This window comes from Rhinolophus hipposideros, assembly GCF_964194185.1.
Source record: "Rhinolophus hipposideros genome assembly, chromosome: 12".
Taxonomy (NCBI): Eukaryota; Metazoa; Chordata; class Mammalia; order Chiroptera; family Rhinolophidae; genus Rhinolophus; species Rhinolophus hipposideros.
The window spans coordinates 56486376-56504158 of NC_138058.1; the positions used below are offsets into that span (position 1 = coordinate 56486376).

The window sequence follows — 17783 nt, forward strand, 5'->3', positions numbered from 1 at the left end:
ACAGGAGGAGGGAGGGGTAGGAGGAGAAAAAGAAGACAATGACAAACAGCAATAGCAACAGCTAGGTGAATGGAACCTGCCCAGGCGGAGATCATTATTGAGTTGCAGTGGTTACGACAGTGTGGTTTTGGCAGAGATAGACCGATAGAACAATGACACAGTAAAACAGCCAACAAATATGGAAACCTGAATTTCTTCAACAAGACACCAAAAGTACAAACTGTAAATGAAAAGATTAATAAATTCGGCAATAGTCAACTTAAACACTTGTAGGGACAGAGTCCCAGAGAGCAGTTTCCAGGCTCTCGGCCTCACATGGAAGGGTGCTGGCTCGGTTATTAGATGGCCATCAGCTGTAATGAGATGGCCGTTCGCTGTGGCTGGGTGGCCATCAGCTGTTACCAGTTAGCCTTAGCCACTAATATAACTGCTGTGGCTATGCTGGTAAGGGGGTTGGTTGGTTGGCAGAGAAGCGGATGGCAGATTGCGGATCGTGTGGTTCCTGCTTCCTATGTCTCCAACCCAGCTGCCAGCGAGAATAGAGTGGTGTGACTCCCCTATCTATGGCTCCGTTGGTGTTCCTTTTTGTCCTCACCATGTCCTGCCTTCTTGTGCAGGGAGTGGGAGCAGATACCCTGCATGACACAAGGCGCAGTGAGCAGGGTATGGTGCCGGCTAGAATTTTCAAAGGGGTAATGGGGCAGTTTATACGCATGAAAGCTCTGTTTCGGGAGGCCCATGAGGAGTGGTTCCGGGAGCAGGAAACGCAATCTGCTTGGGAGAAATGTGACCCCTCAGTGAATTGGTGGTCCTCTCAAGCCTCTGGATGGCACGCCACCCTATTGGCCAAAGAAGCACCATCTTCCTTTTTGTGGTCTGCTGTTGCCGTGGGCTCCTAGTTATGGACATCTTGTGCCGGGGCCACCACCCACTCGGATACCTGGTGCGGCGAGCAGGATTCCGGCCAGGTAGGAATGATGTCTGACTCTGGGCAGGAGAACATGTGGCCCCCACACGGTGCGGGGTGCCCAGTAGTTACTGTTCTCAGCAGTTGGATCCCCAAGGAGGGGTGGGAAGACTTGGACGGTTCTCCCACCAGCATAGGCCAGAAAAAGTGAAGGTGTTGCAGCCATGTGGGCTGAGAAGTGCTTGCTGAGGCAGACCAGATGCGGAACTTGTAGTCCCAGGAGGAAATGCTTGCTGAGTCCTTGGTGGAGGATGTGGGTGAGGTTGTCCCTCCCCCCCAGGTTGGAGAGGACTTGGAGCCCTCGCCCAGGGGAGAGGGCACACATTGTAAGGCCAATGCATAGCCCTCGTGAATGACTATGGACTATGGGGAATTGCCTTCCAGCCCTGATTTGATGCACTGCTTGACTGTTTGCTTGGTAACGTACCACCATGTAGTGGAACTGGCGAATGTTTACTTCCTATGTCTCGCCACCAGCGAGACTGGTGCAGGAAGACCCCTTGTTGGGATACAGGCAGATGTTTGCTTCCTGTGTCTTGCCTGGTTGCCACTGAGACTGTGGTGCAGGAAGACCCCTTGTTGGGGTGCAGGCGATGTTTACTTCCTGTGTTTCAACCGGCCGGGGTCCAGAATATGTAAGCACCTTGGCTGTGAGCCACTATTACTCCAGCATGGTAGCCTAAGAAACCCTGGCTGTGCTCAGAAAGTAGGTGGACATCGCGGGACACCCCCTGGGACATTACTAGAACTGGACTGAAACTTTGTCTCGTTAGCTGGGTTCCTGACACAGGGCCCTTCCCAAAGATGCTTGTCACATAGATTGTGAGGTGAGACCCTGGAAGGGTGGAATGTGGGGACAGAGTCCCAGAGAGCAGTTTCCAGGCTCTTGGCATCATGTGGAAAGGTGATGGCTCGATTATTAGATGGCCGTCAGCTGTAATCAGATGGCCATCCACTTGGCTGAGTGGCCATCAGCTGTTACCAGTTAGCCATTAGCCACTAATATAACTGCTGTGGTTACGCTGGCAAGGGGGTTGGTTGGTTGGCAGAGAAGCAGACAGCAGATTGCAGATCTTGTGGCTTCTGCTTCCTGTGTCTCCAACTCAGCCACCAGAGAGACTATAGTGGTATGACTCCCTTGTCCATGGCTCCGTGGGTGTTCCTTTTTGGCCTCACCATACCCTGCATCTTTGTGTGGGGAGCGGGAGCGGAGACCCTGCATGACAGCTCTGTTGTTCCATTAAAGATACAAAAGAGAATAAAAAAACTCTACAATACATACAACAAATGAACATTTGATTACTACTGTAATTAATGCCTATACATCTATAAGAAAAAGACAAACATTCCAATTAAAAAAAAATTATCAAAGGCCCAGAAGTCTCTTTTACAAAAGAGGCTACATGAATGTCCTATAACATAAGAAAACGTTGAACCTCATTAATAAATAGAGAAACGCCAAATCCCAATTAGGTAACATTTCACACCCACCAAAATGACCAAAAATGAAAACAGGTGGATGATATTAAGTGATGGCGAAGATGTGGAGTAATGGAAATTACTCACATTTTTAAATAATAGAATGAACCGCTGGTAAACCCGTCATCTAATCCAAGAATTAGAAAAATTGGCAATAATGTACCCCTACCTATGTGTTCCTTCCATGTCCTGTCTCCTACCTCCTCCCACGCCCAGGGGAACCACCACCTGGAATTTAGTGTGTTTTATTCCCTTGCTTTTAAGATTAATGTTATCACATAAATATGTAAGCATAAACAACATAACGTTGAGGTTTAGTGCTTTGGAACTTTACAGAAAGCATACCCACTGCATGTAATCCCCTGAAAGTCAATTGTTTTCCTACTCAACATTTTGTCAGCAGCATTTGTTTTCAGCCCCTTCTGGCTCCTTGCTGCCTCTCTTCTGCCAGGTGGCTGTCTCAAAGCCAGCACATGGCCCTAAATTCTGTCACCCTGACAACTCATGGGGGTTCCCAGTCAGACAACCTGCAGGCGATAGAGTCCTGGTCGCCCCCCACCACTCTAATCGTAGCTGCATGATCTCAGGAAAGTGGCTTCAATCTCCAAGCCTCAGCTCCCTGGTCTCTAAAATGGAGAGAGTAAGTATTTTTTTCAGGATTAAAGGAGCAATGTATGTGGAGTGCTTATTGCAGTGCCTGGTCCACTGAGAGTGCTCCGTATACCTTGATAGCTCCTAAGGTTATAATCACTATTAATTTTATTCACTACATGAGCACGGCCCTGTGTTCTGGACCACCTGTTTGATGAGCTAAGAGTCAGTGAGTACCTTTCGGTTCATTTGTATCTTAACCGAGGATGGCTCATTGACTCAAAGGATTGATTGTAATTGCTAAGAGCAGGATTTGTGGCGTTCACTATAGGCCCTTGGGGGTGACACCATGAAATTGGGCCTTTCCTTTCTCTTCCTCTTTCTCTTTCCTTTCTCACTAAGACCATCAAGATCTGGCTAGAAGGAGAGAGAACGAGATGGAAATGGCAGTGGCAACCTGGACTAAAAGATTGAGGCCAACGAGGGGACTTTAGAGGAGTCAGGAGGACAGTTCAAGTGGGGCCCATTGTCCGCAACCCTAGGACCCAGGCCCCTCTCAGCCTAGTCCCGACCATATGAGTAAAGGGTAATTTACTCATTTTGTTGCCCTCCGTTGAAGGGTCAAGAGCATCAGCTCAGCCAATTCCTAGTGTTGAGAATTAGGCTAAGCCACTTAACCTCTTTTTATGACAACATCCTCATCTGTGAACCCAGGCCTAAGAATGACAATTCACAATGCTGTCGTGGGGATGAAATGAAACAGTGTAGGTCAAGGCCTTGATACAGTTTGGTATCTCTATCTCTATCTGCATCTCTCTCTTTATCGATCTCTAGCTATAGGTATAATTATAGACATAGATATAGATGTAGCACTCAGTAAGTAGTAGTTCACTCCCCCCTTGAATGAATGAGGAAAGGGAAGTCTGGAATAAAAATAAGGAGGTCAGGAAATTGTACTCAGAAAGTTTGTAAACAGAAAAGAAGATGAAGAAACAGGGTTAGGCCGAGTCCAGTTGTCCACAAACAGCTTTCCCCATTCACACCATTACTGCCACATCTACTTAATCACTGGGACATGTGTCCATCATGCATAGCAGCTCTTGTGGGCAGGAAGGTAGTTTTATCGTGCGGTGCACCAGGAGCAGAGCTCACCTGAGAAGTCCAACATCACAAAGATGAAAGCCCACACCTTGGGAGGTAATGGTGTATGTCTGATTTTATTGGAATGCCTGCTTGATAAGCCTCCAAGGCTCAGTTTTTCTCTCTGAGAATCTCATTTTCCAAAGGCAAGACATTTGTAACTTACAAGATGTGAGCTATAATTAGAAAACCTCCCCATCATCATCTTCATCTACAAAAGATGTAAGGCAGCTTACCCAAATCCCCTGAATTCTAAAAATATATTTAACACTTGAGGTAGTAGATAGGCGAGGAGTGGGCAGGTCAGTGGTGCAGTGATGATGTCGGGGAGATAAGCAAGTCCTGCTCAGAGATGAACAGCATGTGTGGCTCTGAGCTTCTTGAGCAGAGCAAAAACAGAACTGAGAGTTTGGTTTTGAGCCAAGATATATCAATCTGTTTCTGCAAACAGTATCTTAATTGCACCATCCCACTCAACAACGTTCCCTTGGATAAGAGAAGTGAAAAAACAGTGAAAAATCCAACAGCACAGAAATCCAGAGCTGAGAACCTTGGAACCAGAGAGCATCCTGAACATCTTTCCTGGATGGTTAATCTTGTCGGTCTCCCCACTAGGGGAGCTAGAGGAAGTTTATTGAGGAGGAAGCCTGAGGCTCCATCTCTCTTTTAAAGCCTAGCCCAGAGCTGGTGCAGCCTCCTGCACTTGATTCATTGCTGAAGTGTCTCTTGATAAGCAGAGACTGGAAACGTGAACTGTCTGCGATTGGTCAATGATTATAAAGGAACAAGGCAGAGACCATCACAGAGTCTGAGCAGAGGGAATTTGATAAAGGGAGAAGATGTGAGTGGTATTATTTACAAATACTAAAGCAGAGGGCGGCTGGATGTCTCAGTTGGTTAGAGCGCAAGCTCTCAACACGGTTGCCGGTTCAATTCCCTAAAGATTGAAAACCGCGACTGGACTTGGAGCTGTCCAGTCCAGCTCCACTAGATTGAAGGACAACGACTTGGAGCTGATGGGCCCTGGAGAAACACACTGTTCCCAATATTCCCACCCCCCCCCCCAAAAAAATACTAAAGCAGACAATGGTAGAAATTAAACATTTGCACTCAGCTGTCACATTTTGCTTTTTCTCTATTTTAAAATTGTATTTATTTTATTGTTTGTATTTTGCTTTTTAACTTTGATTATAGCTTCTTTTTACTTTCTGAAGTTGAAACTTGTATTCTATCACAAGCACATATCACAATGTATTATATCATAAGGATTTTATTCCTTATGATTTCTTCTATTACTTCTATTACTATAGTAAACTTAGGGAGTTTAAACTTAGGGAGTTCCTCTGCTCAGAAATTTGACAATTTATTTTCTCAAAATTGTTATGTAGTTTTGAACTTTTATAGGTGACTTTTCAATTCATCATCATCTGTTTTTTTTTTTTTTGGTTGTACGTTGTTGGGTGTATTCAAAATTTTGATATATTCAAAATTATTTCCAGATTCTTTATCAGTTCTCTACTGCATCATCTTCCATTCTCTCTTTTTAAAAAAGATTTTTATTAAAATATAGTTAAAGTACAACATTATATTAGTTTCAGGTATATACCATAGTCATTCCACATTTATATACCTATAATTTATATACCTATAATATACCTATAATAAGTCCAGCAACCATCTGACACCGTACCACGTTATCACAACATTATTAACTATATTCCCTGTGCTGTACATTACATCCCCATGACTTGTTTTATACCTGGAAATTTAGACCTCTTATTCCCCTTTACCTTACCCCCACTTTTTAATTTTTTAATTACAGTTGATATTCAATATTATTTTATAATAATTTCAGGTGTACAGAATAGTGATTAGACATTGTATAATTTAAGAAGTGATCCCCCTGACTAGTCCCGTACTCATCTGCCACTATATATAGTATTACTGTATTATTGACTATATCCCCTGTGCTTTATTTTACATCACCATATCTATTTTGTAACTACCTCTTTGTACTTCTTAATCCCTTCACCTTTTTCACCCTGCCCCCAAACCCTTCCCATCTATCATCCCAACATATTTAGTACCAATATGGCACCATACATAGTTATTACAATATTATTGACTATGTTCCTTATGCTATACCCTACATCCCCAGGACTACCGCGTAACTACCAATTTTTACCTCTTAATCCCTTCCTCTTTGTTACTCACCCCCAACCCCCTGCCATCTGGCAACCATCAATATGTTCTCTGTATCTACACGTATGAGTGTGTTTCTGTTTTGTTGGTTTATTTTGTTCTTTGGATTCCACACATAAACAAAATCTCACTGCATCTGTCTTTTTCTGACACTCCACTCAGCAAAGTACCATCCAGGTCCATCCATGCTGCTGCAGTTGACAAGAACCCACTCCCTTCCCTGGCCGAGCAATATTCCATTGTATATGTGTACCACCTGCTCTTTATCCTTTCTTCCATCGACAGACACCCAGGCTGCCTCCACATCTTGGCCTTTGTAAACAACGCTGCAATGGACATATGGATGCTCATGTCCCCTTGAATAGCATTTGGGTTTCTTCAGATTAATACCCTGAAGTGAGATTACTGGGTCTTTCATTGTCTCTTCTTATAGTTTTTGTTTTAATGTCTATTTTGTCTGGTATAAATATTGCTACCCAGCTTTTTTCTCCCATTTTTTTTTTATTTTCATGAAATATCTTTTCCCATCGCTATATTTTCCATCTGTGTGTGTCTTTCAAAGTGATTCTCTTGTAGAAAGCATGTGTAAGGGTTTTATTTTCTTATCCATTCAGCCCTCCTATCTTTTGATTGGAGCATTTAATCCATTTACATTTAAAGTAATTGTTGATAAGTATGTAACTATTGCCATTTTATTTTTCATAATTTTGACTTTTTTTTTTTTTTTCTGTCTTAAGGAAGTCCCTCTGGCATTCCTTGTAATACTGGTTCGGTGGTGATAAACTTTAATTTTTCCTTTTTTTTTTTTTTTTTGTCTGGGAAGCTCTTTATCTGTCCTTTGATTTTAAATGATAGCCTTGCTGGGTAAAGTACTCTTGGTTGTAGATCTTTGCTTTTTATCACGTTAAATATTTTGTACCAATCCCTTCTGGCCTGCAATATTTCTGTTGAGAAATCAGCTGACAATCTCCTAGGGCCTCGCTTATAAGTTACTAGTTGCCTTTTTCTTGCTTCTTCTAGAATTCTCTCTTTGTCTTTAACCTTTGCCATTCTAATTATAATGTGTCTTGGTGTGGGCATGTATGAGTTCATCTTGTTTGGGACTCTCTGTACTTCCTGGACTTGTATGTCTAGTTCCTTTGCCACGTTAGGAAAGTTTTCAGTCATTTCTTCAAATAGGTTCTCAATCCCTTGCTTTCTCTCTTCTGGTACCCCTATGATGTGAATGTTGGTACACTTGATGTTGTCCCAGAGGTCTCTTAAACTACCCTCATTTTTTTTGGATTTTTTTTGGGGGGGGGTATTTTCTGCTACCTTGTCTTCCAGATCGCTGATTTGAGCCTCTGCTTCTTCTAGCCTGCCAGTGATTCTTTCTAGTGCATTCTTTATTTCAGTTATTGTATTCTTCACTCCTGACTGGTTCACTTTTTATGGTTTCTATGTCCTTCTCAAAGCTTACTATCTCTCTGTTGAAGTTTTCACTAAGTTCCTTGAGCATCCTTATAACCATTGTTTTGAACTCTGTGTCTAATAGATTGCTTGCCTCCATTTTATTTAGTTCTTTTCTGCAGTTTTCTCCTATTCTTTCATTGGAACATATTTCTTTGTTTCTTCATTTTGGCTGCCTCTCTGTGTTTGTTTCTATGTGTTAGGTAGATCTGCTTTGTCACCCAATCTTGGCTGGGTGGCCTTATGTATTAATAGTAGGTGCCATGTGGGGCCCTGGCACTGTCTCCCTGGTCACCTGCTCTGAGTGCTTCAGAAGTGTCCCTTGTGTGGGTTATATGTGCCATCCTGTTATAGTTGAGCCTTGATTGCTATTGGCATATCAGTGGGTGGCATTGGCCCACATTCTAATAGGCTGTGAGGTCTGGTCATGTCCACAATTTATGGGCTGCTATGTGGGGGGCTTACCCCCCTGAGTGGGATTTGCCCCAGCAGTCTCATGTGCCTGTTGAGTGTGTGCCACTTGTGGGGCTAATGGGCGGTGGAAGGGGTCTGGTGCAAGCCCAGGTCATGCACTGCCTGTGACTGGCCAGAGACTACCTGATAGAAGCTACAAAGCAATCCATTGGGTTTTGCTGCCTGTGCTAAAGTTGGAGGCATGTGGGAGCACCAGTACTGGGCCTGGGGTAGATCAGCAAAACACCAGGACACCCTAAAGCCTGCTACCACCTGCTGGCTCCCTTAGGGTTCAGCCACTGATAAAGCCTCATGTGGTATGTTCGTTGGGTGAAGCAGGGTCTCATGGAGTCATGTGTGGGAAGAGTTGTGGTCACCAGGTTAACATAGACTCTGGCTTGGTACCAGTGCTGAGCCTGGATCACCTTAGCAAAGGTTTCAGAGCACACTAAGGCCAGTTACCACTTACCTGGGGCTTGTAGACTCTGATAGTTTTCCAAGAAAGAGTGCAATGTGGGCAAGGCTAGCTGCTGGGGATGGGGAGGGGTGGGTAGTGCTTCCAGCACTGGGGGAGTTGGATGGGGCTGGGTCCCAGCAGAACTCCCAGATCAATTCAGATTCAGATTTGTCCATGGGAATGGGGGGAGGGCTCAACATGGGAAAGATGGCACCCACCTGCCAGCCACAGTGGAGGACAAACTCACAGAGGTAAAATGGCGACTGCCCTCCAACCCTAGCCCTGAAGCCACACACCTGTCTGCCCCCTGTATGACTCCAACAACCTCTGAGTCACCATCCCTTTGACGGAGCTCAGGGTAGTGCCTGCGAGTGAGAGAGTCTGTGCCCAGACTGTTTAGTTTCCCTCAGCCTTCCATTCCACCTGGATGGTTGGAATCCCCACTGTTTTTTACAGCCAGTTGTTGTGGGGGCTCTTTTTCCTGGCACTTTGGTCTTGGGAGCTTGATGTGGGGGGGTTGCCCCTCGCTCCTCAGGGGGTCCTCTGCAGCCAAAATATTCCCCTGATTCTCAAATGCCACATGGAGGTTTGGGACCAGCCCATTTCACATCTCCACTCCTCCTCCCAGTCTCAACATGGCTTCTTCTTTATATCCTTAGTTATAAAACTTCAGTTTAGCCAGACTTCAGATGGTTCTCCGGGTAGACTGTTCTATAATTTAGTTGTGATTTTAATGTGTTCACAGAAGGAAGCATGCACAGTGTTTATCTATTCCACTGTCTTGAGGAGTTGACTACATTAAAAAATGCAACTACCTACGGTAAGGTTAAGGATTTATGAGTGAGTCACACATTCACGAGAACTAGTTCAATAAGATTGCTTTCCAGTGCCCTGAAGGAATAAGAATTGTGATTGGAGGGAAAAGAAGGAGATACTTTAGAGAGTGCACTTAGGTTTGTGGAAAGGACAGGCTTGTGTAGGGCACTTGGACTCTTGGAAAGTACCAGGAAGTAGGGCACTCATCCCAGAAGTGGGGCAAGAAGGTGCAGGAGACAAACTTGACCTTTAAATGCATTCTCAAGGCATGTCCCAAACAGGGTCACAGAAGGTCATAACAGAAAGCTAAAGATGACTAATTCTCTTTCTTGTCAAGGCATTACTGGAACAAGCTCTATTTGCCTATTGTCCTAAGAAAATGATTGGATTTGTATATCATTACAAAGCTCTTAGTGCTCCCCTCCCTTCCAGAGAACACACAATGGGGAGGAACCAATGCTCTGGAGGCGGGAACTCAGACTCTGCCAAGCCCCTGTGCATAGAAAGGACCACACATATATATATATATTAAACCCTTATTTAAATGAATTGCATTTATCATATATATAAGGACCATATATATATGTAAGGGTGGTCTGGGGCAGCGATCTTCTGATTGCATTGGGACCAGAGACTGTCCAGTTAAAGAAGCAAGATCTCCTGTGCAGGTAAATTTCTTTAATCTAAAGGTGGGTCAAATTTATACCAGAGCCTGTAGGGGCCTCTGCAGGGTCTGGGTTCAGAAGATGAGAGAAAGGTAGTTGCTGCTCCTGGTTTGAACTATGTAAGTCAGAGTGTTTCTGGAAAGAGCCCTGGAGTCTGGAGATTTCAATTTATTCTCAGCTTTGCTATCGCTTATCAGTGTGATCTTAAGGAATAAACTTCAGCCCTTAGGCTTCAGTTCTCTCATTAAATAAGGGGGTCTTTTGGCCTGAGTGATCCCTGGGGTCCTGTCAGCTCTGATTTATTTTAATGGTCATTTGATGGAATTTCTGATACTGCTGGGTATTGTCATTTCCCAGGGTTCAGACCCTTCCAGGGATCTTCTGAGACTCCTCAGTTTTGGAAGGGTTCTGGAGGTGGCCTGTAGCCTTGATATTCCAGGAGAAAGGCTGTTCTCTAGGTGCTAATAGGCAGTGACATTGGTTTGACTTCCTTTGTGAAATCAGATGTGAAGAAGAAACAGATGACAACGCTCATTCTGTGACAGCAAAATAGTCCTTCGCATGACAGCTGTCATGGTGGGGTTGAAGTATGTGCATGTTGAGGGGGCGGGGCAGGGGCTTGCTTAGATGAGAAATCTAGAAATCACCATGGTTGGAGCAATTTGCTGGTCTCTGGGCATCCAAAATCACTAATTGAGGCTCTGGATGACTTCTGAAGGAAGGCGGTCAGCTCAGCTTTTAACCCTCTTCTGTGGAGACAGAGAGAGATATTGTTTGTTTGGGTGTGATACAGCCTGGATATGGGTTAAACACTTTTGGTTTAGAAATGCTAGATATAGTCTACAGAAGCTCAGGGCTGGAAATGTGATCCTAGCTGGAGCCAGTGGAATGGACCTAGGTTTTTGGATCTGACAGGGTAAGAGAGTATCTTTCATTTTGTAGTCCACTATAGAAAAATCAAGAAAGACTTCTTAAGTGAGTTGGGTACCAACCATTAAATGGAATAAGCACCTCACAGTGAAGAAAAGAAGGCCTTCTCTAGAGTGAGAGCCCAGCCATTGCACTGTGACTTCCTTGAGGGCAGAAATTCTAATTGATTGCTACCCCTATCATCTAGAGCAACACCTGGCCCATGGAGAAGCACTTAATAAACCCTTATTTAAATGAATTGCATTTATCATTTTTCAAATTCCCTTCTAAATCTCTCTCCAGACCACCAAAACAATCAATAGAAAAGAAGAGAATTGATTTAACTAGTAGTGGTATAATTGGTATTATGATTAATCTTTCTACCTCAAGGGTAACCTCTAAGCTGACTTCTAACACAGATTGGTTTTGCCTTTTTTTTGAAAGTTATGTAGTGAATCATAAGAGTTTCTGTGTCTGGAGTTTTCACTCAGTACTATATTTGTGAATTCCATGCATACTGTAATGTGTAGTTCTTGTTTGTTCATTCTCAGTGCTGTATAGTATTTTATACCCAATATTACTGCATCCATGTTCACTAGCATGTGGGTAGTTCTCGGTTAGGGGCTATTTTGAATAGTGTTGTTATACATATTCTTGTACATGTCTTCTGGTGCATAAATTTAATCTTTTCTTTTGGGTAATACCCAGGAATGGAATTATTGTGTCATATATGTGCGTGTGTGTGTGTGTGTGTGTGTGTGTGTGTGTGTGTGTATGCTGGAGGACCAGAGAAGGGAAACCTTGAGCTGAGCTTTGAAGAATGGATGCAATTCAAACCAGGGAGAGCAAGAAACATCTTGTGTTTGTACTTGGGTGCCAGGTGTGTTGGGATAGAGCAGAGAGTATGCACTGCAGCTTGTTTATATGGAAAGGGCCTGAAATATGGAGAGACTGACCATCTGGGTGGAGGTCATGAATTGTGGGATGTGAGAAGAGTGATGTGGCAAAGTCAGTCAGAAGGTAAATGCAGGAACAGGAGGAAGAAAGGCTGCCTCTGTCTGATTAGTAACACAGCTCAAAGTCTGACTCTTTAAGATGCAAATAGTCCTGAAAAATAAGAGGAACAAATTTACATCTGTTTTAAGACTCTTTCCTATTCAAATGTGTTTTGAAATGTTCAGAAAACAGAAAAATCAAAAGAGTTGGTCCTTTAAAAATGTGGAAGATGGTGGAGAAATAAGAATAGGAAATGACCTAAGATTAGTGTGCTGCTGACTCCTGGATGGGGACTATTAAGACCAAAAGCAGGCTGGGGGGATAGAGTCATCCCACTGAGGTTGTGCTCAAGGAGTTGGTAAGAAAGAAAAGAAGAGGGTGTACCAAGGAGATGCCCAGGGCTCACTCTGGTCACGCTGAGCAGGCCAAGAGCCCATGAGCATTGCTCAGAGCCCTTATCTGTACACAGGGCACTGAACAGGATGACGGCTAAGTTACCACTAGCCTGATATTTGATTCATCTGTAAGGAGTGACATCAGGGTCTGGCTGCCACACAGGCCAAGTGAAGTTTCCTAAGCCCAAGGAACACTGTCTCCACTACACAGCAATTCAAGGTGCACACTCACATTCTGGGAGGGTCAGGGTGTTTGTACTTCTCAAAGATTTGTGGCTATGCAGTGTCTCATGGAGTCAGATGGAAAATAGGGCAGTTAGGAGCAGTTAGGGAGCTCGGCCAGCCGAGGTTTTACATCTCCAAATAGGCACGCAATCATCACCAGCTAAGGCAGGGGGCTTTCTGCCTCCCCACCACCTCTGACTACTCCCAAGGTGCACGTTCCCTTTGGAGATTCCGTCCTCCTTGAAGGCTGACCTTGATTTTACTTTGTTCCGCAGGAGCTCTTTGCCCTGCGCCCCACATACCCGCCCCCACTCCAGAAAAGAGCCCCCAAACAAGTCTGGATCAGAACGGGGGCTATTAAGGAGGCCCCTGAAAGCACGCCTCAACCTACATCAGTTCTCAGAGATGTGATCAGAACAACAGAAGAGCAGCCAAGTGATTGACAGTTCACAAAAAGTTTTCACCTCCTTTATCTCATTTTAGCTTCCCATCAGGAGGGGCAGCGAGGGCAGGTGTTATCATTCTTTCCATTTCACAAATGAAGAAACATCTATCCATTTATTCGTTCAGTCAGCAAACATTTATCAAGCATGTGTTTACTCATGGTACAACGCGGGGCTCTGTGAATCCAGCAAAAGATATATACCACTCTTGCTTTGAATAGCTCATAGTAGACCCGTTATTGTTTCCTGAAAGACAGATGTCTTCCCTAATAAATGAACCTGAGTGCTTGGAGTATTCTGTTGAAACTAAATCTAAGTGTAAACAAATATCTAAATAGCAAAAACTTTCAAGATTCTTTTAAACCATTAATTTTGCAAAATCATTTCCTCTTTCATGAACAGGTCATGATGTGTCATAGAGATGTGGGTTTTCCTATTTGTAATGGGTACCCACACAACCACCTGACAGCTGCCCAGGAATGTCTGGTATCATCATATCTAAAAAATGAATTAGAGACTTTCGCAGAGAAAATGTCATTCTTTATCCTCAAGTCTTTTTGAGACACAAATGTAACCATGAATGTTCAGAATCTGTAAAAAAAAAAAAAGGAAGAAAGAAAGAAATTAGAGATAAGATTCTGCTGTACTCAGATAAATTCTTAATGATAGACTCAATTAACCACATTTTATTCTATAAATTCCCTACTTGAAGCTTAATCCTGTGCCTAACACCGTGCAACAACAATCTACCCGAGTTAGAGCTTTAAGCAAACTTGTCTGTAAAGGAGCCGCCAGTAAATATTTAGGTTTGTGGGCCACATGATCTCTGTTGTAACTATTCAACTCTGTTGTTGTAATGTATGTTGGAAAAGCAGCCATAGACAGTACATGAACAGGAAAGTATGGCTGTGTTTCAATAAAATTTATTCATAAAAACCAGTGGTGGGCCAGATTTGGCCCAGGGGCCATAGTTTGCCAACCCCTGCTTTAGAGCTTTTTAAAGCCACTTCACATTGTTTTCTCTTTTGAGGCCTGAGAGCAGACACAGTAGGTGTCCTGTCCATTTTACAGGTAAGGAAACCAGTTCAGAGGTGGTAAGGGGTCTGCTCACGCCCACACAGGTAAGAGCTGGCAAACCCGGCCATCTCCCGGCTTTCCTAGTTCTACATCCAGCAGTCCATGACCACTGAACACCACCCATTACCCCAAAAAAGTACAGTCCCTGCCCAAGATAAATCAGGCAGGGCCCACAGTTAGTCTTGTTCTTTTGTTCTGACTGTCACGAGCAGGGAATTGATTGGTTTTTCAATCCGATGCTTTTTATCATGCAGACAGAGCCATTGCGCAAGGAGCCTAAGTTTCTCTTCCAATTTCACCTTGGACAACTTAGTGGGTTGTGGCAAGATGCCAGACTTCTCTGGAAATCAGTCATCCCGTGGGAGGATGCTGCAGGTTCATAGCACCTGTGAGCAAGGGTGTAGTTCTTACGTCTTTTGTTTCCTTTCCAGAGCCCCCACTCTATCCTTATTAGATGACCAAGGTCCAGATGTATGTGTCTAGCATGGGCACAGGATCTGGCACAGTGAACATCTAAATGAACAGAACCTCGGAGCAGGGACTCAAGGCCTGGAATAGACGAAGGTGTCTCGCCTGGTGATCCTCCTTAGTGCTCCCCAGCCAGTTAGTGCTCCAAGGCTTCCTCTGGGTCAGGAGCAGCAGGGAAACCACTCATATTCACCATCGCAAAGCTTTCCCTAGCCCCTGACTTATATAGACAAGCCAAGGATAGCCAATATGGAAAAAGGGAAGATTGAGGCTCTGCCCTGCTCCGCTGAGTACAAATGAATCCTGACATGAAGAACAGGACCGAGGAGTTTCACGCCGTCTGGGGGCCGAGGGAAGAATCTCAGCCACAGGCAGCCTCTAGGCTGCATACTCTGCTATCTTGTGCCTCAGTTAGCTTTCCCCTCATCACTTACATAGTATTATGTTATGAACCTGCTCCAACACACTTCACTTACAGTAGTTAAAATGAATTTCCAAATATGACCAAGAGCCATCTGGCCTTTTGCAGAGAGATGCAGCAATCTGGGAATGAGCCAATTTTACCCCCAGCTTGTTGCATACAGAAGACATGTAAGAACTGCCAACTGCCCACATCTGGGTCTAGACTCTCCATAAGGTGACTTAGGGATATTTACAAAAAGAAGAGAGTTGTGTGTGTGTGTGGACTCATTCTGAAATTTGGAGGGTGAAAGAATCTTGTGATGGGCATTTTGTCTTCAGAGCCCCAGGAAAGAGGCAGCAAGGCTTCTCATGAGATGCAATGTTTTCAGGCTCAGAGAGGAACCCAAGTGTGACCCAGCTCTTGGTAAGGAGGTCACGAGCCTGGGTCAGGTTCTGAAGCTAAAGGACCTGCTACCACTTGTCATGTCACAAGCAGTGAAGGATTGCTGCTCAGACTTGAAGGGACAAAAAAGCAAGACCTAGCCTTTATAGGGCCCCGTGTTTGTTTATAAATGTAAATGGGGTAGAAGAAACTTGTTGGGAAGGTAATAGGGTTAGGCTGGAGGAAGTTTTTGCCTGATAATCTATATTAGGAAGAAAAACTCAAGGAAAACACAGACCTGAGTACCAGCTTTTGGATTCCTATAACTCGGGTTAGAAGAGTGCTGGGTCCTCCCCCAGGAAGTGTGTGTGACAACTAAGAACAGCTGAAATCAGACTGTCTTAAAATCTTAACGTCAGAGAGAGGTAAGGGTGTGAGACACACAGCATTCCACCAGTATTAGTCCCCTGCGGGATAAACACCCAGTATGAGGCAGAGGAGCTTTCCGTACATGAATTACTCAGAGCAGAGCCCACAGTAAGGTCGGAGGACAGGCCCATTCCAGGACTAAGTCACTAGCTGTGTCCGATGAGCTAAGGAAAAAACTAAGGGTAAGTGTTTAGAATGTTTTATAGCAATTGGCCAAATAATTTTATTTCTGTTGAATCTGAAAAAAAAAATGTTTTTAGAGGAGGACTTGTATTTTACATATCTTTTTTAAAATTTCATTTTTCTATTCATTCATTTTCATTAAATTTCTGTGACAAATTGGAGATAAAAGAACACAGGTCTTTCACTGGTGATAATTTGAAAAGCACCAATTAAAGGGAGCAGTAGGGTGTCCCATGGGGTAGATGGTGAGTCAATAGACAGTCTGGATGAGAGGGCATCTCAGTGAAGGCCAGGCACCCAAGGAAGGCTTCCTGGAGGAGGACCTCAAGTTGGACTTTGGAGGATAGGCAAGATCTTGACAAATGGAGAGGACCCTCAGATCACTCCTACAACTGTATAGGAGTAGGTATTGGTATAGACGTGTTTGCAGGCTCTTTCTAGAGTGTACACATTTCATTTCTTTCTCACAGGCTCATTTCTCTTACATTCTCTCCATCTTCCTCCTCCTTTCTGTGGGAATGGCAAAGTATTAACAGGCAGCGAGGAAACTGAGCATCTGCTCTCTGTTTCAGGAACAACAGAGACCACCCAGGAATCCTGCTGGGATCCGTGTCTGTACTCTGCCATGTCTCTGTGGCCACCTTTTCTAGGCAAATGGAAGCTAGGACAGAAGGAAACAATGGGGAGCTCTTCACAGCTCCCCAAACAGGACTACGAGACCCTGCAGAAAAAGTGCCTGAGAGTCGGCTGCCTCTTTGAAGACACCAGCTTCCCAGCCACCTTGAGCTCCATTGGCAGGGGGCCCCTACTGCAGAAGCTGCCTACAGGCCTGCAGTGGAAGAGGCCTTGGGTAAGAGGCCAGGAAGGGGGCTTCCACACAACAAACACAAAATCTATCAACACAGACCTTCCTCCTAAGGGCTTTCAGACATCGGGATTTACTCTCTGTCATTGATCCCTATGTGAAGGGAACTGGATAAGTTTTCACCTCCCCATTTTTCGGAGAAAACCAGGGGAGATCCTGAGAGGAATCTAAAATGTAGCTCTCCCTCATGCCAGAAATACACAGAGCAGGTACAGCCAAAAATACATCAAGGTACTGTTTAACTACATCTGTGATGGCAAAGCATCCTGAGTCACCACCGATACCATCTGTCAGGGGGACACATTGGAGCATATATCATCACTCCCTGCCCCCCAAATCAGGCCCATGAAACATGTAAATTAAGAAGTTATTAATCACTTTATAAAAGTATTCTTCACTTTATAAATACATCAACAATTCCTTTAAAAGGCAACTTTTCCATGTGTTCAAAGCAATTCATCTCCCTTAACCTTGATTTACATGCAAGATTGTGGAACACAGTTAATGAATAGAGTGAAGTCAACCTCTGCTGCAAATTCTCCCCTTTTCTGCTCCCTAATTAGCCATCACCATCAAAGCCTAGCAGCTCCAAACTTATTAAATCCCTACTATGTGTAAGAGTCCCCAGAGTAACTCCTAAACTAAAGGGAGACCACAATTCTATTTCTCCCAGAAATCTTGGGAACTGCTGACATAGAGTTTGTCACACACCTGACCTTGGGGGAATGGCACCTGTACAAAGATTCAGGAATTTATTGCTTGCCATGCAGCAGAGACCCCCCCCCCCCCA

The 17783-nt window shown here is 44.2% G+C and overlaps 1 protein-coding gene across 1 annotated transcript in view; it reads left to right on the forward strand.

The window, feature by feature from the left end:
- The first annotated feature begins 931 nt into the window (after positions 1 to 931).
- The window catches only part of CAPN14 (calpain 14), a 40968-nt gene continuing 24116 nt past the window's right edge, over positions 932 to 17783 (forward strand). Inside the window, exons 1-2 of the mRNA XM_081068757.1 lie at positions 932 to 968; positions 16701 to 16978. Of these exons, the coding sequence (XP_080924883.1) occupies positions 16754 to 16978 (225 nt within the window). The 5' untranslated portion in view covers positions 932 to 968; positions 16701 to 16753. The remainder of the gene's footprint in view (positions 969 to 16700; positions 16979 to 17783) is intronic.